The 23,718-nt window shown below is 38.8% G+C and overlaps 1 protein-coding gene across 1 annotated transcript in view; it reads left to right on the forward strand.

Annotated features, from left to right (window-relative positions):
* Window positions 1–17,631, forward strand: part of RSPH14 (radial spoke head 14 homolog) — a 108,253-nt gene extending 90,622 nt beyond the window's left edge. The window contains exons 4-6 of the mRNA XM_009279990.1: window positions 14,687–14,912; window positions 16,266–16,399; window positions 17,390–17,631. Coding sequence (XP_009278265.1) covers window positions 14,687–14,912; window positions 16,266–16,399; window positions 17,390–17,631 — 602 coding nt within the window. The remainder of the gene's footprint in view (window positions 1–14,686; window positions 14,913–16,265; window positions 16,400–17,389) is intronic.
* Window positions 17,632–23,718: the final 6,087 nt, after the last annotated feature.

Below are 23,718 nucleotides of genomic sequence, written 5' to 3' on the forward strand. Positions count from 1 at the left end.
TGGCCGGGCCCTGCAGCCCCCGCGCCCCCGCCCCGCTCTCACGGAGGCTCCGTGGCGCATAAGGAGCTAAGTGTTGGCGAGTGGGTTTGTGGGTTTTTTTCCTCGTCTCGTACGCTGTGTTGCACTCACGCATTACATAATATGCATGCACATACGTGTTCCGTTTCCTTCTATTAGAGGGTTTGCCTCTCTGCACAAACGCATTTATCTTCTTGGATTTATTTAGCGGTTCCATGTTTTCTGCAGTAGTGCAGTTCATGGCTCTGTCAGGATTATAATTTTTATGTTTAATTTCGCAATGCATATTTTAGGGGACTGATGAAGTAGAGGAAATAAGTTATGTACATGTTAGAATGATGCAATCAAGGGTAAAGGGAGAAAAACCAGTTTATTTAGTTATATAGAATTTATCTACTGTTTGCATTCCACTTTTTCCATCACCCGATTGCTCTCGGTACTGTGCATATATTTTCTTCTGCTTTTCCCTTTCTCTTTTCCTGTCGCATTTGTGTATGTGCAATTTACTACAGCTTTTTCTAAGTAATGATGAGTATTATTTTCTTTTTATCTTATTCATGGATTTACCCTATGTAAAATATATTTTACATTTTTTCTAGTGTCTTTTTCCTTTTGGCCATACTACAATATTAGTTGCATTGTTGAATCTGCAGCCCTGACCAAATAGCTATGATTTCTCCCTACACCGCTAATTTTATAAACGTAATTTGTTACTGATACACTTCTGCTGGAGACAGCAGTAGAGACTTTCAGACATAGATGGAATGCGGGCATTTTTTTTCCACAATAGGGCTAACATAATACAGTGCAGAAAGCATCTGATTCCTGTAAATAATATCACTTCCAGTACTGATATTATCAGCAGAGCTATAGCATCGACGAATTATAATAATGAAATATTTTAGTGCAAAACACAATGCAGCAATGTTAATTTTTTCTTGCACAGAAATAAGAGCCATGTATCAGTATACCACGTGAGGGAGATTTTCCTATAAGTAACGAATCTTAGGTCTTGTTCACACTAAAAGAGTTTGCCAGTACATCTAGACTGGCAAAGTTGGTCTGGTAAACTCCTAGCATTTAAAAAAGAAATGTCATATACATAACTGCATTGTTCTCCCAGCAAAATGATAATATTCAAGTCATAAATTTGCCCTGCTTTAATAAAAAAGATAATATCTACAGTTTTATTTTGAATTTTAGCTTTCAATATATATGCACATATGTCTTGTGGTGCATTTATATGATCAGATAGTGTCAATTTTAAAATTCTAATAGTGTTTTGTTTTCCAAATGTACTCTTTACTTGCAATTGCATAAATCCCTGATATAGTTATGTTGGCAAGGGAATAGAATAAAAAATTGTATCTGTGGTAACTGAGTGGTCTAGATAATAGGATAAAAGAACAATAACAAGGTGTACAGGTTTAATCTGCTATTCCATAAAGAACAAGTAGTTACTATAGAAACTGTCACATTACATGTATCTTCAGTATAGTACTTTATATGTGAGAGAAAGCATCTTCCACACATTAACCAGCTTTGGCAGAAATCACAGCATCAACTACCATCATCCTGGGTAGGAAGATCATCGTTCACATGCTCTCTGCAGATTTCATCACTTTTAGGTATTTTCAATTGATATAACAAAACGCTTGCTTTCTTGCAGTTTTGAGGGAGGCACCTAACTGTAGATCAAATTTTGTCAGTGAAGGAATTGCGAGCACGCAGTACGTGAGTAATGGAACAGGTCTTTCTCTGAGAAGTTTAGGTGTTATTATTTCAACACCACAGTATGGGAGCTTGCTGTTGATTAATGGCAGAGTTAAAACCCAACTCATCTGAAAAACAAATCAGCAGATGTGTCTAAGTTTTCTTCAATCTCACCTTGTGCTGCATCCAGAAATTCTCAATTAGGGCATTTCAGCATGCATTGATTGCACTACATGTAGCTAAGCTCCCACAGGAATTTAAAGAGAAATACATGTCTCAAAATAGCATATACAGGTGATTAAATGCCAAAGTCAAATGGCATATAAAAACAGTTGTTTAGCTCAGTACTCTAAATGTTGTTCTTTGTATATAGATAGATTGAAAACACACAAATACATATTGAAAGTGAATAGTTTGCGTTACTTTTTTTGCCTGGAAATAATAAACAGTAATTTGAGAGAACTGTGATGATCTGACTGGATTCCTGCTCCCTCTTCCATGTCAGGCAGGTCACCATTTTTTCCTGTGTCAGAGCAGGTTTTAATTTGAAGGGAGTAGCATTTGACTGTTGAGGTGTAACATATAACATGCAGCTTACTGGAACCCTTAGCTGCACAAGTTTCACTCAACTTGCCAGTGCTATTCATTGACCAAAAGCCAAATCCTTGCCTGTTTACTGTTGCTGTCTGTTTGGGATCAATCAAAATAGATGCATTCATACATGTTTAGTTTGAAGACAATAGTGCTAAAACAGAAATGTGCTCTTAAGTGGAAAATCCCATAGGGATTTTTCTAATCAATTACCCTTTATTATACCATGACAACGTCAAAATATTTATATGCACACATGCAATGTTCTTGGTGAATGATAGAGGGTAAATTGAGAGGCCACATCTGGTGTCTAATAAAAATATAATAAAAGACATTTTGTATTTCATTCAATTTTCTACCAAACACGCACTTTTTAACAAGCAATTGTAGATCTGGGTTAGATATTTATAGACGGGTCTGTGATTCTCTTTGAGCATGAAGAACTGAACAGAACATTTAGAGAAGAATAAAAAAGCTGTATTTTTATTTTTATCCATTTTTCTCACGTGGAAGAGTTTAAAATAGCATCAAGTACAGATGACTGGGATCTGATATTTATAACTATCTGGCATATTGTTGCTTTGTACCAGTGACTATGAGATGGTGGGGAAAAAAGTCATGAACGCACCTTCCAGCAGGTGGTATCAGCCTGACCTCATCTGGCTTTATCATTTAGGATGAAAATTCACTTTCTACCAGGATTTCACCCTTTTATCTTCTCACATCCTTCAAGTAACTGAGGGTTTCACTTAATATCAACTGTTTACCCTTCCTATGAGGTCAAATCATGGGAGACATTTCAGAATATGAATCCAGATAATGAGTTACAGCTAATACCACAATCAACTAAAGAGAAGGACTCCTCTAGTTTTTCAGCAGACAAAAATTTTAAAAAGGAAAAAACAACCAAACCCTAAAAATGTTAAGTGCCTTACATACCTTCCTTCATGGTTTTATTATGTACCTACTGTATTTGCAGCTCACAGTCATTGGCTCAACTGCTGAATCAGCAGCTGCCACTGAAGCCAAGTTTAGAAGAACAAGCATTAAATCCAGCAGCTGGTGGACAGCTGCTTGGAGGCTTGCCTGGAGCCCTGGAAGATACACTGGCTTTCCTGTGCAGTTAACTTAACATAGCAGTCCTCAGTTATCCTAAGCTTTGTGATGGATACATGGACCCCCAACTCCTTCAGAGCCTCCATGGGAAGAAAGCTACAGCTAGAGATACCATGAAATAAGATAAAGGAATGTAGTTCTTTGTAAAGGACCCATCCTTCAAGGCTGCATTATTATGTTACAAAAAAAAAAAAAAGGAGAATTAAAGTATTCTTTCCTCATTCCTCAATATTAAGGGCAAAGGAAGGGGGAAACCAAAACAAAACCCCCTCAAACTTTAACCCAGAAAGAAAGTGAGGATCATTTAGTAAAACATACAACAAAAGATCTGTGAAGTATGAACAACTGACAGAATCACTTGAGATCAAATAACAATAACAAACAAACAAAAAGGAGAAAGTTATTGATTTCAAATATTTTTGGTTTTGTCACTGATGTTCTTGCCAGCTGAAGAAGTATCAAATTGGGGCCTCAAAAGAATTATAGATTTTTTTAATAGGTACTTAGAAAAAATGTTATAATCGAATTTCACATTTCCTTGTATCCTTTACAGATGATAATTCTACTTCACGTAGGAACCATGAGATATAGCTACAATTTCAGCAGGCACTATTATTTCTCCCTTTTGTTACCTTGTCGTGTCTGATTAACAGGAATAAGAAATTGGTAGTTTAAAAAAAAAAGACTGAAAATTTTGTTTGAGGACACGAAGGTAATTCTGGGAAGCTATGGAAGAAGAGCTGGGGACATTCAGGTAGCTTTACTATGGGGACTTCAGGTGCCAGAGCAGTTCTGTAAAAATTTGGAATACTGCAGTCAGGTCTAAGTAATTAGTTTAGATAATTGTACACCTATTCCATGTCAGGCCTGCCACTAATTTTGTCAATAAGGATATTACTTGCATACACCTACCAACCAGTGATCATTTATGAAGTACAAAGTAGATGTACAAAGTGGTAGCTTTAGCCAGTTATAACTGATCATTACCTCTTTTGTGAAGCATTCGTAGACAGAGGGGTCAAAAATTGTACAAAAGACTGCTTGGTCTATGACTACATTAGTGATAAACTAATAGAAAATTGCATAAATGTGACTGCTGTTTTTTGTGATTTACCACTCCTCTTTTTTAAAAGTTTTTGCTCTGTCAATGACATGCACAAGATCAGTTCAAATAACAAATGGAGGTGACTTAGGAAGCAGTTCAGCCTCCAGACATAAGTCTCCAAGACCATTTTCAGCTTTCAAGGGTATCCCGTCTGGCCTCCAGCTGCACCCTAGAAATGTCCAAGTGTCCTGTAGGTCTTAAGTCATACCTGACAGTCCCAAGTGATACCTCAGATACTAAAATGACACTAGAAACCTACATTTAGCCATCCAAATCACTTTCTTACTAACTGGGTGATGGAATCAATGAAATGGGCAAAGCACATTATGCTAACTTTACCTAACAAAGTAACTGATTAAATTGATAAACACTTCATCAAACCTTTCAATTAATGTAGTTTTCAGACTTACTTATAACAATGTTATTTTGAAAAGCATATTAAAATGGCAGTAATTTCTATCAGCTGATGAAATAGTTTCTGGTATCTGTTATAATTGTTGCAAATATGATTCTCTGTTTCTGTTTAACAGTGTTTTGAATACTCTGTATATAATGTTCTTAAAGATAAGCACATTAGTAGTGCTGTTGAAGTGCCTATGCTTAATCTAGCATGTTTACAGAAGGTAGACCTAATATTTTAGTCCAGGTTAAGTAACAGGTTCATTTCACTGTTGTTGTGGCATGGGTCCTACTGCACTAGTTGTTTTCCAAATAAATGATAAAAAAGGTCTTTTTGCAAGAACACCTTCATTCATTCACTTAGAGACCCTCATTCAGGAATGCATCTCTAATGAGAAAATATGTATAATATTAAGACGTGCCTATTTGTGATAGACTCCTTTCAGCCAACATCTGTGATTTACAGCTCACTGGAGTAATAAGGCTCTCAACCCAAGAGCAACATTTATTGGGGAGGCACTCAAAAACCAAATCATCCTCAAAGCAGCCCACACCTTGGCAGTCTTGTATTCAATAAAGATTTAGGAATTTTTCACTGCTGGAAATAAAATATAAACTAAAACATGCTGGAAAGCACTATCGTAGAACCTCATTCAGAACAGAATGCAATTTTCATTGAGTAGTATAAGTAGTTTTCCTTAAGAACATGGCTTCCCATGGAAAACGTGGAATCTGCAAAGTAGCAGGTCTGAGTGGAAAGTGGAGTATCAGTCTGCCTTTCCATACAGCTCCACTCATGTCGTGCAGCCATCTGGGCCTGTGGTTCTAATCAAGATGTGTTTCTTCTACTCTCATTTCAAACAAAATTGCCAAGCCAGACCATCTGAAGCAGAAAAGGATTTCACCCACCTATAGTACTGTATTCTTCTTTTCCTAGAGGTTTTATCAGTTCTAACCATTCAGTTGTGCTCGTCTTGGCACCAGTGTAAGCAGCGTGAACTGTAGGATAAAATTGACTTACTGCAGCTTTGCCAGCATGCTAGGTCAGCAAATATAAGCAGTGGATTTGTCAACACCACAATTTCTCCAGTTTCTTCTTTGAAATTTCTATCAGGTCATTTTTTGAAGTGAATAAATTAAAAATAAATCTCCCACCCTTCTAACAATGAAGAAAATGTAAAAAAGAAGTGCTTATACAATGAGACTGAATTAATGTTCCCTTTAACCTCCTCCTGTTGTCTTCTGCCACTATTTGCAGTCTTTCAGTCTGTGCAATGATTCATGTATTCAAAGCAAGTTTATGTTAATTTTCAAGATTAAATTCCTCAGTACCTGTTATATAATTAATTCTAGATACTTTGTTCCTTTAAGCCTCTCATTTTTATTTATTGTTTGACAGTAGTATAATCAAATCTATATAGGAAACTTTCTCTTTCATATACCTCTGTTTCTGATTGATTGTGATTCAGTTATACTATAGAAGTTCAGAGAATATTTTCACCATCTTAATTATATATTTCTCCTAAGGAACAAAACTGAAAAAATGACTGCTCTTTTACATCTGAGCACGTGTGAGGTTAACTCACTAGTTGCAAAAGGTGAATGTTAAAGATAACCAAAATGTTATAATGGTCATTTTGCTGTGTAATGCCATTTTGTAATGCAGAATTCCAGTTGCACAGATACAGCTTCCAGATATAGAAATTTAAGATACTTAACAAAACTATTTCTTGAACTTCATTCATGTTGATTTAAGTTTTTGGCCTTCTACCCCAAAAGAGGAAGAGATTTTTTTAAAAATCTATTCTCTCAGCAGAAATTCTGAAAACTGAAAACTTGCAATTGTGCATTTCTCTCGCATTAAGGGCTTGTAAGGCAGTTGGACTTAAAAGTTCAAAACTGTTTTTATTAGCGTAAAACATTGCCACAGTCCCCCGAAGGGTCTCTCTCCAAACGGTCAGGCATTTTTAGACACCACACCAGTATGATTAATACCAAGACTTATCTGCGGCTCTGAGGAAGCTGTCTGCTCTTGTACAGCTTCCCACAGAGGACACTATCCTCGTCCTGCCGAGCCTCCAGCCTAGCCCACCTCCCTGTTCGTCTCTCCCGTGAAATCAGGGGAGAGGCCATGGGTCTGCAGCAGGCAGGAGAGTTAACAGCCTGCAGCCTTCCCCTCTGAGCATGGTACTCTTGCTGGTGAGCTATGGCCACCAGCTGAGCAACACTACCTAGGGAACATGGAGATAAACTGGCTCTTAATGATTTCTCAGCTGTTCAACTGACCTGAAGAATTACTTTAAACAACTTTTTGCCTTTTCCTCCCCATCCACTCCTTTTGCCCTCTCCATCTAGACAATAATCTGTGTAGGAAATAAGCTGTCTCTCACACACCTTTACAACAAGCCTCTGTGACAGAGCAGACCACCTTTCTCCACAGGAATCTCTAAAATTTACTACAATGTAAGTAATAATCATATGAACATCTGTCAAACTGATAATGTCGTGTTCACCTTACAGTATCAATTTCTCTGTGACTGAAACTTGCTATAGTAATTGTTAACACTTTCTACACTCTTGATGTACATGCTTGGTATAAAGTATAAAATCCAATATTTAAGTTAGTGTTTGTGAATGTGCCAGTCCAGGTTCTCTTCTGAACATATTCTCTGTGTTAAGCACACTAAATTCACTGTTTTCTGTGAATGCTGTATTTCACAACAGGTACTTGTGGAAGCAGAATGTCAGCAGAGCCTCTTATGGTTAAGGGCTGCACTGGTCCCTTTTAGTCTCATCTTATAGCTACATGTCTCCATTACCGACCAGCAGAAGAAAAGGACAAATTTTGACCTGGAAAATCTGATGTGGGGTAGCAACTCAGTGGCTGATGCTCAGCTTTTTGGGAGTAGTTATCTCAAGGCTTTAATTTTCTCCACAGTAATTGATCTGAGGACTTTGGCGCAAGTAATACATATGTCAGATTGTTTTCCTTCCTTCATGCATTTTGGCAAAGTCTTCCCTGTAGAGAAAATTAATAAATTTCAAGATGACATTTCCTTCTTCATCCAAAAGAACAAGAAAAAAAAAAAAACCTCTGGGTTATTTTCAGTCTTTAATTTTTACGATTTTTAAAAAACTTCCTCTGAATGAGGGAAAGGTACTTTGTCAGAGAAATAAAAGCCAAGAAATTTCCTAATTTGTGTGACCAATATGCATGCAAGATCAGTTGAATGCATGTTATACGTATGCACATGCATTCACACATGTAGGTATATGGGATGATCATGATGAGTGTAATATATTAAGTCACAAATTTAGAAACCTTATTAACTTAAAGAAGATTAATTATATGGGAAATGCAAGCAGCTAGAGCTCTGAAGGGCAAAATAAAAACACTGCAAAAGATACCGATGCTTATACTTCAATGTGCAAGCAGACTATCAACAATTAGAACGAGGAAAAAAAAATTTATAAGCCAGCATTACTTTGTTACTTCTATTTCACCTTCATTTTGATTGTTTGCTTTCTTGTATACGATAATGTATGAATACAGTTTTATTAAAAGAAGAAAAAGTTGCTTTCACTTTGGAGACTACCTTCTGATGCCGTATGAATGACCAGCAATCCACAGTTCATGGATTATGCATTACTACAGCAGAGAGCACATTTCATTATTTCCACCATAGTGTTTCTGGTGACTTTACACTAGAGGATCTGACACTGACATCAGTCAGAAGTAGGGTGCTTGTCTTGGTCAATTCTTGATCTTACCCTGTAGATAATTCTTGTACAAAAACAGAATCCAAGATTTATTTTTCAGGTTGGAAACTGTCTCTATGTGAAACACAAGTCTACTCTGTCTAATTCATCCCCAGGGTTTCTAGAGATGCTGTGATAAAAGACATTCTGTAGACCAGAATTTTTAAGTTCTTTAGCTCTTACTCCTCTTTTCATAGGGTATAAATGATTTAGATGGTTAAACCCATTGCTTTCAAGCAGAAGGTCACAGGCAGTCTTATTTACTACCAAAATGACAATTTTTTTTTTTAATTTAATCTGTTTCTTGGATTTCTAAATTATAATAGAGAAGCTAATGCAGATATATTAGTTGTAGTTTCTATGTTAATTATTTTCAGCGGTGCTTTGACATTACAATTTCAGACACGCTAAAGCAAAGTTTCTAAAAACAAAAACAAGATATGCAGGAGTCTCTTTCATTCTTTACTGAGGATTAGGAACCTCTTGTTTATCAGACCAATCTTTCCTGTTCCTTGTTAATGCTGGAAACATTTTGGATTTTTAAAGGATCCCCAGGGGCAGCCACATTATGTGCTTCTCCAGTGTACTGCTGACTTTTTAATACTTCCATAACCTTAATTTCTATTATGTCTTTCATTCAGATAGCATCCTGAAATCCTTAGTATTGGAAAAATTCTCAGTGGCTTCAGAAGCAGATCCCATAATGCCTTTATAAAGTTTACAGCTGTTGTATTTTTAGTGAGGATATGACAGATACCACTACTTAGGTTGTGATTTTATACCTGGTAAATCCCTAGGGCTGTCATAAGATAAACACATTTAGCCAATGCACAGATCTGAAAGGGTTTGAAATAGAATTTACTATTTCTAGTCCAATACCAATATCTGCAGTGTTTTCCTCCGTTCTCAGCTACTATCCTAGTAGCTCTTCAGTTCATTTAAACAGGGACTTTCCACCTCTCAGTCCTTTAAGATGAGAGATACTCTTTGTCTCTAGGCATAGGCATCCTTTGGGACACTACTGCTTATTCCTGTTAAATTATCATTGAAAGACAGAGAATTATTGTTGCAAAGAAGAGGAAAATATTCTGACTTTCAAAGATGTCAACAGAATTTTCCTCTTCATTTAGAAGATGATAAAGCTGACGGAGTATAGGCAGGCGAGTCCTATTTCATTTAATGTGGTCTACCTCCTGCTCCAAACTTACCAGAAGGAAATTTCAGCCCAGTTTTATAGCAGTATTATATTTAATCTACTCCCTGACACAGCCTTAATGCTGGAAGCACTGAGACTCAAAATACTGAATCTTAACGTTAAATTAGCTATGACAGGGTTCTTAAACTATGCTCTTGCGACTGGCAACTCAGAAATCTTCTCAGGGAGTCTAAAGATTTTTTTTTTTTTTTTTTTGTAATTTAAAGAGTAGTGAGCAAGGAGTTATTAAGGAAGGTGTGCCAGGGAAGGATCTTCTGTGGTCATCTTGTCACTCAGAAAGGAAACATCATACAAGCGCTGATTTTTAAGTGTATATAATATGTGCTAGCACTCACTAGTTTAATAAACACTTTGCTACCTCTAAAATGGTGCTAAACTATTACAGTGCTAGCAAGAGACCTGCTACGTCTAGAAATTTTGCCAGGATCATTTGGCTACTCACAGTTAGTGAGCTCCCATCCTGGGATTTCACAGCCGCTGTGTACTGGATGTGTTGACAGCACACCATGATGCTAGGCAGCATTTTTAATTCCGATTGTATCTGGCTCTGCTTTTCTTTTCCTCGTGTGCCACTTCCTAAGTAGAAATGTTGTTACCAAGCATTTCAAATAGTTGTGTGAACATCACAAAGAGACATCTGAGGTCTAACAAAACATTCATATTATATAGAATTTGTGTTTACATATTATTTTACTATGTTATACTACACTGTACATCACTTTGTGGCCGTGCATGAGGCACATGCTTCATACTAAAACAAACATTTAAATGGCTTTGAGTTGAAAACCAACATTTGTAAGGAAAAGGATTTGTAATCTGATTTAATTGATTTATGTAATTGAAAAACAAAACACCACTGTTGTGTACTATAAATGACTCCTTTGTCTTCTACAAAATTTGATTTGTTTACATACCCTGCAGCCATACTGAGAGAACAGAAAAAATGGCAACTCCTCTTTGGGCCTATTTGAAAAAAAGAGTCAGGAAAGGGAGGATGAGAGTGGCCAGAGGGTTATGAGAAGGAAGAGACGAGTGCTCAGATAAAAAGCAGCCCAAGGGAAGATTACAAGTTCTCAGAAAAACAGATCAATAATGATGTCAACTATGCAGCTGCAAATGCAACTATTTGCATTTTGAAAACATTTTTCCCTACTACTTCACTATGCCCAGGGTATCTAGAACACTCGCTGCAATAGATAAATCGCCTTTGAAAGAGCGATATTTTAATGAAAAGTCAAGCTCCTGAGGATGCCGCCGCATTTTTCAGTATAGGACTACAAGAAACACCAGCTTACCTTCCCCTCCTATTGCTTGCTCAGTAAGATGCAAGATCTGAGACGGCTCTAATTTACAAGTAACTCTCAAACAACTTTCCACTGATTTTGACTCCTCCCTTTTCCCTTTTACCTCCCTAGACCTTTTACCCTTTGGCTCCCTTGGGAAAGCCATGACGAATTTCCACCTGGAAATTTCAGTCTCAATGTTAGGTAGTCTCTTTTTGTTGTTGTTGATGGCCTTTCCTCTCCACCCTCTTTCTCTTCACCACATTGAGACTTTTGACAAGGTCAAACAATTCATCTTTTTTACTATATTTATATCTGGGAAGCTCCCTTTAGTAGCATGATAGCATTTTGGATAGGACAGCTTGACAAAACAGTAGATAAGAAAGCACTTGGTACAGAGACCTGGCCTGGTAAAATAAAACATATTTTAAAAAAATGAAAACAGCCCAAGTGTTCATACAAAATAAGCACCGACTAGCTACATGGGGATCTCTGACCACAGAATAAATATTACTTAATGGCTCCACAAAATAAAAGCTACCCTAGGCAACACTCTATACATTATCTTGCCAGCTTATTGAAACAGACATAAAGTGGCTTTGTTGTATATTTTGCGCTCAGGACTGCAGTGCAATAGTAAAGGCTAGCACCAAAAGAAGACATGAAGTGCAAATGCAATGAGTGAGGGATGACCGAGTCAAAGAAAGTCAATAAACATTAACTGGAAGGAATAAACTCGAGGGCCAATGAAAGCAGTCCTGCTAGTTGAATGTATTGGTTGAATATATTAGAAGATAAGTGAAAGACGCAGACACAAAGAAGTGAAACCTGAATGCTGATAGTACTTACTGGCAATATGATGATAAAGTGATCAAGAGAACTGAAATAAGTTAGCAAGGAAGTCCTGAAAAAGAGGGAATTGCAGAAAACTAAAAATGGAAATGAAGATGATGGGTTAAAAAACTGGTGATCAAGTATTTGAAAGCAAGTGCAAAAAATAGTAATGGAAACCTGTCTGGGAAAGAAAAAAGTACATCTACCAGCACGAGAAAGGTAGACAGAATGCTATAGCAATAGTTGTTACAGAAAGACGGAAAGTTAAATTAAAGGAAGCAATGGCTTCTCTGGGCTCAAGCCAGAATGCTGACTACTCTGCGCAAGAACAAGTGTTTGCTTATGAAATGATATGATGCAATGCTTATGGTGTGACACTATCCCAAGGAAGATTGGTATCAATGTGAATTAAATCTACACAAAGGCTCTGGAGAAGCGTGGAGTTTAAACTTCAGTTCTTTGCTACTCTTATTTACATTTACATTCAGTGTGTTATCTTATCTAGAAAGAATGAAATTACTTTAAGGTCAAGTAGTCCAGATGTGGTTTTGATTGAAGAGTATCACAAATCATCTGGTAAAGCAACTGTACAATAAATAGGTGCTTGCTACACAGAATGTCAGCTTATAAGACTATCACCTCCAATTCATAATCTTCCTCTGAAACTGTACCTCCCAAATCTTGATTTTATACTGATTTCCACAGCAACCCAGAATTTAGAAGCGTACATGGTGACTGTGCGAGCAGTCTGGCTATCCCAATTTCATGCACACAGGCCATATAGTTTCTTTTCATAAAAAACTTTGGGAGGAGTTTTAAAAGTTGACTTTGAAAAATCTTGTCTTTCATAGGCTATTTCAAAAGACCATTGGGAAGTGTGGCTAAATGAATTCTGGATATGATTTATGGTCATCTAAGACTGCTTTAAGCTACTTCCATGGGAGCAGTTCGCTGCTGGGTTCCCTACTGCTTGGGACTCCATAAGGCATGGAGTATTCCCAGCCATATCCTTACTGTTGTTTAACCCACCCATAACCCTTCTATACCTATAACCGACAATCCAAACACCTGTAATCTTTGTCAAGGGAGTTAATGCTGGGCGATAGAGTCAGCTGTGCAAGCTTTGCCTCCTTCTTGGGGACCTCTCCGAGAGAGTCCTTTGCCAGACCAACAGTGCAGGTTTCCTTTATCACATCCTTCTATGGGGACAGTATGAATGGGCTGGAGCTGATGCTTGAGAATTTTCTTCTTTTCATTCCTCCAGGGGACATAAATGTAGGATTGAGGGTTTTTTTAACTATGAAAATGCCACCCCACCACCCCCATCTAGTGATACACAGAGCCGCAGCTTCAAAGATAACAACATTCTTTCACTTGCCTTTCCTGCTTTGCCTTTCTGGCACAAGGAGAAATCCTTGTTTTTAAAGTGCTGTTAGCCTTCAAGAGTGATTCATCTGATTCTGTTTTTCCTTATTATTTATTTGAATTCTCACAGCAACTGACCTCCAAATGTAGCACAGGTAGTAAAAGCTGTAATAATATCAACCCTAGGCGTTTCTTTGCATTTGCATTAGTAAAGTGGATCCTAAAAAGTTAGTAACATAAGAAGTTATTCAATGTCAGCAAAACCTCAGAAATATGTACAACAGAATAACCTCTAGATTAGAATCATGTTTTTCACCTGATTGTCGAGTTGAGGGGTTTCTCCCATGCACTACCAAGGGCCATCAAAATCTCTTTCCTCCTTGTCCTTTTATCCCTGACTGTGGAGATTCATTTGAAAATACCTTGATGACTCTTATCCACAAAACTTCCTTATCTAACCATATATGAATCACTTTGAAAGGAGCTGCATTTCTCTTAGCAACCAAAGAATTGGTCTTAGCAACAAGACAGCTGGAGAATTTTGTTTTCACATAGTTGCTCACGGACAGTACGTTCTGCTTTCTGCTTTCCCATGGCATTGCTGTTTCAGTGTTGACTTAGTATTGTGTAAGAAATGGTACAAATCATACACTTGCTCATAGCAAAGACATCACTTGCAGGGCAGATGACGATCTTTCTACCTTTGATGCTGTTTCCTTTAGTAGATAGTGCAAGAGTACTGACTGCTGGAAAGCTCAAAATTTAAATTTTCCCCATGACAGAATTACTACAAAGAAAGGCGTGAGGAAGCTGACAGTTTCCAAAACCTTGACTTCCCCCCCAGAAACCATAGTGGAGATTCAAAGTATTAGCTCTAAAGGCTCACATCCCAGCATCTCTTAGCATCTGTTCATGTTGAGAACAGTTAGAAAGGCTGGATATAAGGTGAGTTTTATATATATAATTCCTGTATTTTCTTAGCAAGAATAATTTTGGGAGAAATATTATAGTGGGGGAAACGGGGAACATCAGAGCAATTGACATGCTGGTTATTACTTGGGCTGATGTCTTTACAGGATTGTTGGGGAAGCTTCCTGAGGAAGCAATGCTAAGATGGCATTTATGAACAGAGCAGTGTTGTAGTAGTTTCCATCTCTCAATCTCACATCTGTGTAAGGAAATGAGTTACCATATGTATTTTGATCCTATTAAGAAATTCCAAGTGCAGGTAGAAGTAGTAAATGCACTCACACCTCACCCATGTTCCTTCTCTGTCTCCTCCTGTAGGGGCTGTTGGCATACTGCGTGCTGGTTTGATTCCCTTACTTGTATTCAAATTGAAGACTGAGTCGGATGGAATCCAGGAGCTAATCCTAGATACGCTCTCCAACTGCTTGCGTGTGGAGGCTTCTGAAGCTCTAGCAACTGGTGCCATTACTATCCTGAAGGAAAAGCTCACACACTCATCAGTGGCCATCAGAAGCAAAGCAGCTTGGGTCCTGTTAGAGATTGGGTAAAGTAAAAGAAATCTGTCTATAATACTTAAGCCCAAGAAAATCCTCATTTCATGAGTGAATCAGTGTCATTAGTTTACAGTTGTGTTCCACGACACATTGAAGCTGTCACATTTCACATGTAAAGCGGTATCAGCCTGAATGCACACATAGGTAGAAGACTTCTAAAAATCATAACTGCTATAAATCACTCAAGAAAGCAGATGCTGATGAGGAAATGTCATTCCTTCTCCTTCTATTTGTCTTCAGTATTGGCAGTGAAATCAGGATTTTTTTGCCTGGTACAGCACTGCTGAGAAAAAATTCTTGCATGATAAATCATGTGAAAACAAGATTCTGACCACTATGGAGGTAGGGAGAAGCTCCCTTACTTTTTTGGACAACCGCTCTCTCTCAAAAAATTAAAAGTCCTGGGAAACTTTCAGTGTGATTGAGGACAGAAATAGTTTTCTGACACAGGCTGCTACGTACATCAGTGATGGATCAGAAAAAGCAATCCTTATATTAAATTTGTGTGTCAAACACTGGATGAAAGGAACAACTTAAGTCCACTGTCCTGCAATCACAAAATATAATAGAAGTTCTCAACAGATGTCTAATTTAAAAAGGGCTGCAGATCATGTAGTTTACATACCAATTGGCACAAAACACTTCCTAATGTCCTATAACAAAGTGAGGTTTTACAGGAAAAGAAAGAGAGTATAGATAAAATGAGTCATAGAAAGAAAGCAGAAATGCACCTAGAGTATGGACATCAGCTATGCTCTAGGTCCCTCAGTAGCTGGGCCATGTTAAATATTGCCTGCATTAAAGAGGCTGGAAAGAAAGAGAGAAAACTGACCTGGGAGAAGAATTAATTGCAGACTCCTAATTTAGCAGGTTTTAAAATCTGTATAGGGTTCAACAGCCAGGTTTCTAACTAAATTGCCCTTAGGACCACCAGCACACAATCCTACATCCTGTCACATGCTGTTGCCCATCAATCTCCAGTGTATCATAGAAAGTAAAAAAAAAATCCAAACATCACCTAAAAATAGCCTAAAAAATTGTTAAGCCCACACACATAGGTTAATATGATATCATCAGTATTGTATCAGCAAGCAGATTTAATAGACACCAGGCACAAACAGACATCCCCTTTCTTTTCTTTGTGGCTGGGTAGTGGCGCTTGCCATCTGTCTAACAGTCAGAACATTGTGACTCCAAAGAAAACAGAGATGAGGACTGTGTCAGCACTGTTGTCATGAAACGAAGGAGGGCTGCAGGGGTCCAGGCATGGGGAGAAGCTGTAGGTAGCTGCCTGGTTAGCAGGCGCAGTTCAAGAAAGCATCTTAACCATCTTTTCTGCACAGTACTCATCCAGAGGGAAAAAGCGTGGTATGTGAAGAAGTTATTCCTGTGCTGGTGAGCCTGTTGGAAGATACAGATCCTGAAGTCCAAGCTAGCGCAACAGGAGCACTGATGTTTGCTACTGTTAAACCTCAAGGTGAGAGACAGAGGCAGTTCTGTGGGGATATTTTCTGGAAATCCAATTCTAAGACAACTTAGTAACAAAACTTTTTCCCTCTTCCCCCCCGCCAAGTCCTCAGTTTCTGATAGTGTTAAAGCTCTTCAAGAAACTGTAAGATTAGGACATTTCTTTAGATCTGTCTCGAGCAAGTATTGTTGCTCCCCCATAGTGTCTAGGAGAGACAGTATATTTCACATTTCATTCACCTGAAGTAGGTCAAGAAGTTTTATCTTCCCCACCTGCGTCATTTCCCTCCAGAGTGCTGCTCCAGAGGGGGAACATTTTCTGTGTAAGTCCAGACCATACAGAGATCCACATACCTGAAGCTAGCTACTCTGAATCACCAGTCCTCAGCGGAGGAGCACTACTTTCTGGAAACTCTTTTTGTGGTTAGAGGCGGGGGGGTTTTCACAGCTGGGAGAGGAATGAATATTAATAAGGTCTGTAGTTCTCCCAAGTAAGTTACATGACACTGAAAATACTAACTGCTAAATTTTCAGTGTGATGAATGAGTAATTAGACATAAAAGAATCTTAATAACAGCAATTGTGTTCCAGTCCTCCTCTGCAACCGTCCCCCTGGCTTCCAAAGACAACACAGGAGTGGATCTCGGTGTTTGAAGTGTCTTTAAAAATGAAAGAATGGAGGATATTCTTAAGGGCATCTAACCCTCCCCCAAAATAGTTTATCCTATCATTCGGTGCCTCGTATATTCGTAGGTAATTTGTTGCAAATGAAATAGTAATGTGCAAAGCAGATAAAGTTAACTAAGAAAGATATTTTTTCTTAAAAATAAACAGCTGGCAGCTAGCTTTGGTCTTCAAAAGAAAAGCATGTCCTACCTCTTTGCACTGCACCCTCCGGGGTGTTCAGAGCTGTAGCTCAGCAGGGAGTAGAAAGTAGCAATTCAAAAGCATGTTGATTATGTGTAATAACACATTTTAAAGCCAGTTTATTTCTCTACAGGGAGATTCTCAGCCCTAGGTGCTGAAGCCATTCCACCTTTGCTGAAGTTGGCTGCTGAGGAAACCAGCAAAGCCCGTCTGAGTGCAATCAAAACCCTCACCATGCTGGCTGAGCTACCAGAGGGCCGCAAGACACTTCTAGAACATACAGATACATTTCAGCAGTGTCTGAATGATCCCTGTGAGGCAGTGAAAAGAGCTGCCAAAATTGCTATCAGTGTCATCAAATGGAAACCTTTCTGAAGATGTGATGTTTCATAGAGATCTATTGCCCTCTGTTGTTGTCTGGCTGTAAAAGTTGCATGATTATATGAGACCTTCAAAAGCAAAACTCTCTTCCTCGATTACTCTGGATCAGTTCCTCCTGAAAAGTCATTTGTCAACAGTTTCACATGTATTTTGCAGGTCACAAGCAGAATAATTGGGAAAAAGAAAAGTTAGGAAGTCTAGAATTCTCCACTAGGAGTTATTTCCTGAGTTATCAAGATTTTCCTGCGATACAAGAAACCAATCCTTTTGTTTTCTTCATAATGTTTTCTCCTTTTTTTTTTTTTTTTTAAATGTCAGCCTATCAAACATTAATCAATAACTAATTATATTAGAAAGGTAGGTTCATAATTGACCTCTCCAGCGGTCTTGTCTGTGCTGAGAAATTGCCCAAACGACAGGAATTTACATGAGTTTTGCTGCAAACATTTGTTGAACATGGGATGAGAACCATTTAGGGCATCATCACAGAAAAAGCAATGGCAATGTCATGGAAGGGCTTCCCCTAGAGAATTACGAGACTTCCCCAGCCTAAAATATAACCAAATACTTACCAGCACGGTTCTAACAAATGGAGTTGCTGACAAGACTTGCCAGCGGTGAATCTGGTGGAGACGGACCCCGCTGCCCTAGGCTAAGAGCACCTCAGCATAACCCTATCCCTGTGATGAGATTTATCCATGCGACACTCCAAAACCCCCAGCTAATGACTTCTTGAGGAGAATTTTAGTAACAGCCCTTGCTTTGCTTTGCAGCCCCTTCCAAGCCCCGCTCTTGCTGTATGTGTCAGCAGCCTCTCCCTGAGCCTTAGCTGCAGTGATTGCTCCTGTGTTTTTAAGCCGGTGAGGATCTCAACAGGCAGGTTTTCTCCTTCTGTGTGCTTGGAACCAGGCTCAGGGCTGCCGTGTGCAGTTGTCTACGCTTAGGGTAGAAGGAAAATAAGTCAGAAAGACTTTACTAGGGTAGCCCTTGGTAAAGCTCTGTTGGGGGCAGACTCCACTGCCTCTAACAGAAGAGGGGTCTGACCCCTATCTGAAATTGGTTATAGTATGGAACAAAAGTGCCTCTGTGTTTGTGCTATACTTGGTATTTTGTAGTTTTGTACAGCTGTAATCTATCCTTTGAGTACAAAAATTAACAAATATAATGGAAATGGAAGTGTTGTGCCAGAACTGAAGAGTTTTGCCATTGTGCTCACTTTTGAGGGAGAAGGAGAGGGTGAAAGGAAAGTTGATCCTAATGTTATGGTCTAGTCCAACAGGAGTTCAACAGGATGATCTCCAGAGATCATCAATACCCTTCCAACGTTGAGTATTCTATGGTTAACAGCTGCCTAAACAGAGAGATGAGGAGATAAACAGAACAGAGGACTGAAAATGTTCCCTATTTTGGAAAAATTTGTTGGTTTTTTTTTTCTTTAGAAAAACTCAACAGTTTTTAAAAAAAAAAAACAAAACTTTAACTTCATAGAATTGAGAATAACATAGAAAGTTCAAGCTGTTTGTAGAAGCAAGCCTATCCAACAAGACATAAATTGCCTGAAGGAAATACGGTAGCTCCTGTGTTTAGAGTTGATGGGCAGCTGAAATGGTGGGAAGTTCAGTAGCACTTTACTCACCGTGTAGTCAAGGCAGGTCACTAAGGATATGGTGCAAATGTCTCTGTCTGTGGTTGCAAGTGTGTAATTTAAGAGGCACCAACAGAAGGCCTGGGCAAAGAAATAAAGCAAGCTAGCAGGACAAATCCTGGCCATTCTCAGCGACCAGGAAAGGTATCATAGTGCAGCTGACAGCCCCACAGGAAGTCCCATTTGTTTTCACTCAGGTTTTACTCTCACATGGTATTTTTATATCTAGAAGTTACCAAGTTGTAGCTACAAAGAAGCTGCATCATCTGTATAAAGGGGTTATTTGTCAGGGCTGCTTTTCCTCTGCGGAAACCCGCTGTCACACTGCAAACTGCATTACCCTTATACAAAGCGTAAACTTATTCTGTAGGAGTGATTAAAGTTAAAATGTTTCTCTTCCATAACCTAATCAAAGGGTGAATTTCCTCTCCTATAAAGATGTGATTTAAAAGTATTGAGTCAGTTGAATTCAGTCCCTCTGGGCAGGATCTTGGAGGAGCTCTGCCTTTTAAACACACTTTACATACGTAAGGCACTCATACGTAATACATATTGATGCCAGAGTGCATCCATTCAATAAAAGAGAGCCAGGCAGCTTAATAACATGCTAAATATTCAGTAAAGGACTAGGGAACAACAGAGAATGGTAGGCTCAGCTAGACTTACAAAACTGCTGCAGGAAAATGCAGTAACTGATCATTTTTAGCTCAGTTCCAAACTTCTGTCACAGCCTTCCCCAATAATTCAGGTATCACAGTTCAACGAATTCACAAAATAAATAGCTTGTTCAGATGTAGAAGTAAGACCATCCAGACTGAACTGCTCCGACTAGAAGTAGTTTAGCTGACTTGGACCTTAAGCACTGCATTCTGCGCATCTGCCTGATCATTGCTTTAAAGACAATACAGACTGTTTCCAAATAAGGCTCTATATGGTATCAATGTTCTTGTCTTACATACACGCACAATACAAAAATGGAACAAAGCCTTAACTGAACTCTGAAATACGGCTGCTAGTGGTACCCCTTCCACATGCCAGCTTTTGTCTCAGCAATTCTTTGGCACTATTACATCTGACAACATAAAATATGATATTTCAATCACAACAGTAATTCCGTTTGGCTATATTGACCATGTACTGCCTATATAAACACCAAAATTCAAAGTCTGCATACAGAACAGCCATGAACCATTATTAATTTTTTTTTTAACTTATAAAGCTATATTTACTGACAGAAAGGTTGCAGATATTATAATTCAAATTCACATGCTCAGGTGTGGTGCAGCTTGCTGCAGTTTATCGGAAGGACTGCAGATGATAAATGTTTGCAGGAGCACAGCACAGTGTATGGCAATGGCAGCAGAGTTACACAGCCTAGGTGAAGCATAGGCTGCTACAGAGAACACGAGCTAATGCAGAAATAATCCCATTTATTGCAGAACACTGTTTTGTAATCTATGGTGTTTCTAGAGCTGTATTATCTTGGCGTCCAAATGTTTGGTGTCTCATACTGGGTTACACTGCAGGAGGCCAGTGCAGGAGAGTGTACAGCACAGGCACAGTGCAGCAAACCCCGTCACAGCGTGGGAGACAAGGCAACAATGCACAGATCTACCTGATACAGCAGAGAAATACCACATTATCTCCTCCGTAATCCTGACTATGCGGAACCTGAACTACGAGGTAAGTTTTTATTCTACAAAATCATTTTTCAGGGTATATTAAAATGTAACACACAATTGCTCCCATAGTAATATGCCGATTCCCAAATCTCCTTCCTAAAATGCATTTCTCAGCCACAGTTTGACAGCTGAAACATCCCTTCACATTCTTCAGAAAGATCTTTGAGATCTCAAATGTAATTGAAATTAGCCAAATGGGTAAAACTCCTAAGTACATGTCCCAACGTGGGTTTTTTCCCCTGGGAAAATGTAGATATGCTTTCTTTTTATGTTATTTGGCAGGAAATAACATGCCCTGTTTTATTAGAAGATATAACAAAAAAGGAAGAAATACAATTTTATAGCGCTTATACTATAGGCCACCCATATATTTAGTAACAAGGCACAAAACCAGCATGTAGATATCAAGACCATCAGTTAACAGTTACTAAGATGTCCAGTAATTTTTGGGATATGTTTCAGTGTATTTCTGAATCTCCCTGTTGTAGCAGTGACTATAAGATGGGAGATGAGATTACAGCTCTGAAATAGTAGTTGTGAAATCAAAGCAATCAAGAATAAGTCCTTGAAAAAGTTTTCACAAACAGAGAAACCGATGGTGAAAAAAGGAAATATCCAAGTTGACCCAAAACATATTTGGAAGAGAGGCAAAAAACAACCCAGTGGCATGAACAGAAATTATAGGGTTAAAAGAACGTAGTGGAAAATATATAGCATAAGCCTGGATTTTTAGGTTTGGAATTCTCAGTACTCTTATTCCTTGTTAAACTAACTTTGATTCTATAATTAAGCAAATAATAATTTAATGAATTTTCATATCTAAAAAAAAATATCCCTATGATTAAGGATTTTCTTTTTCTTCTGAGGTACACTAAGTCTTGAAACAAAGGAGAACAAGATGTACTGAAGTTACAGTAACACTGATTTATAAATCAGGTTGGAGTTAACCCAAGATACCCTTTGGCCCTACCAGTATTTGGGCTTCTGTCAGTTACTACTTAACTGCTGAGTACAGTGTTGCCCTTAGGATAGTGCACAAAATGAAAAATGCATCCTAAAATTCTTCTAGTACTGGCATTCTGATAAAACGAAAAGGTCACCTGTCCCAGCACGTCCAAGGGCAGGAACAGTTTGGGTCATGTTCCCCATGAACTTCACCAACAAGATGATGACATTGATGTTACACGATGCTAAGTGGGCAACCTGCAGCGCCGATAGTTTTCTATGGGCATTCTCTCCTTTCTCAAATTAGGATGAGTTTTCTGACCCAAGTCACAGATTTAGTCCTAGAGACGTGCTTGCTGGCTTTGCAGTTGTCTTGGTGTTGAACATTCATTCAACATGCAGCTGAGGACTGAGGACCAGGGACAGTACTGAAATACAATGCGCACGGGGAGTGCCATGGCTGTCTATAGCTTTGGAATGAGACACAACAGTCCCTAATTTGTGAGGCTGGGCATTAATTAGCACTCTAGGTGTCAATAAAACAATTAGCTGGATCAAAGAAACACAGCTGATGAATGCTTCCCCTTGGACTGACTTAGCTTTCAGTCGAGTATACTCCATAATAAGCTGCCACAGACTTGGTCATAAAAATGCTAAAGATCCTTTTGAATTGCTTCATACACGTTATAAATACTTAAATTAACATGTCAGGATCTGGCACTCATACACTATAATTAAATTCATTGTTTCAAAAGAAATGCTGTGTATACAGCAAGTCTTGGGTTTTAGCGCTATATGCTCCCCAGTGCACTTCACTACGATGACATTAGCACCTAGGTTGACTTTCAACATCAATGAAAAATGATTTGTCTTTTTAGCTTGAAGCCAACAATGATTAAGGCCCAGATATAATTAATGTGGTCCTGAGTCAATACTGGAATTAATTCAGTTACACTCTACACAGACCAAGTTTTCAAATCAGCTGCCTAACAATTCTCAGCGATACCAGAAGACAAGACAGCTGCGTTCATGAGAAACAAGACTTCTTGCATAAGCCTTGTGTCCCACCCAGGCAGAGCTCATTTTGAATGCACAAGGGTTTATATTAGTTTTTTCTAACAGTTTCCAGAAGGTTAAGAATATTATGGCTCTTTGTTCTTGCAACTACAGACTCATTTCCCTGTCCCCATTTGTTTTCAGAAGTCCAGGAGTTGGAAACCACTCTGTCCTGCTCTGGAAAATGGCAGCTTTTAATTCTATCGCTTCATGTTCCAAAGCAGGGAGTATTTTTGCTTCCCACCACTACATTTTTTATTTTAAAAATAATAATAAAAATCATATTAAAATGCATAGAAGTGAGAGATTTGTCTAAGGACAAAATAAAGAGTCTGGGAAAGTCAGATTTGGCTAATTACAATAAACCAGAAGGGCAGAATGTCTTTTCTGTGGCTACACACAAAACTAATATGCTAAGTGCCAGGTCCTGCACTTGGGTCACAACAACCCCATGCAACGCTACAGGCCTGGGGAAGAGTGCCTGGAAAGCTGCTGTCGGAAAAGGGCCTGGGGGTGTTGGTCGACAGCCGGCTGAACATGAGCCGGCAGTGTGCCCAGGCGGCCAAGAAGCATCCTGGCTTGTATGAGAAATGGTGTGGCCAGCAGGAGTAGGGAAGTGATCGTCCCCCTGCACTCGGCACTGGTGAGGCCGCACCTCGAATACTGTGTTCAGTTTTGGGCCCCTCACTACAAGAAGGACGTCGAGGTGCTGGAGCGTGTCCAGAGAAGGACAACAAAGCTGGTGAAGGGTCT

Source organism: Aptenodytes forsteri, unplaced genomic scaffold (assembly GCF_000699145.1).
Source record: "Aptenodytes forsteri isolate BGI_AS27 unplaced genomic scaffold, ASM69914v1 Scaffold323, whole genome shotgun sequence".
NCBI lineage: Eukaryota > Metazoa > Chordata > Aves > Sphenisciformes > Spheniscidae > Aptenodytes > Aptenodytes forsteri.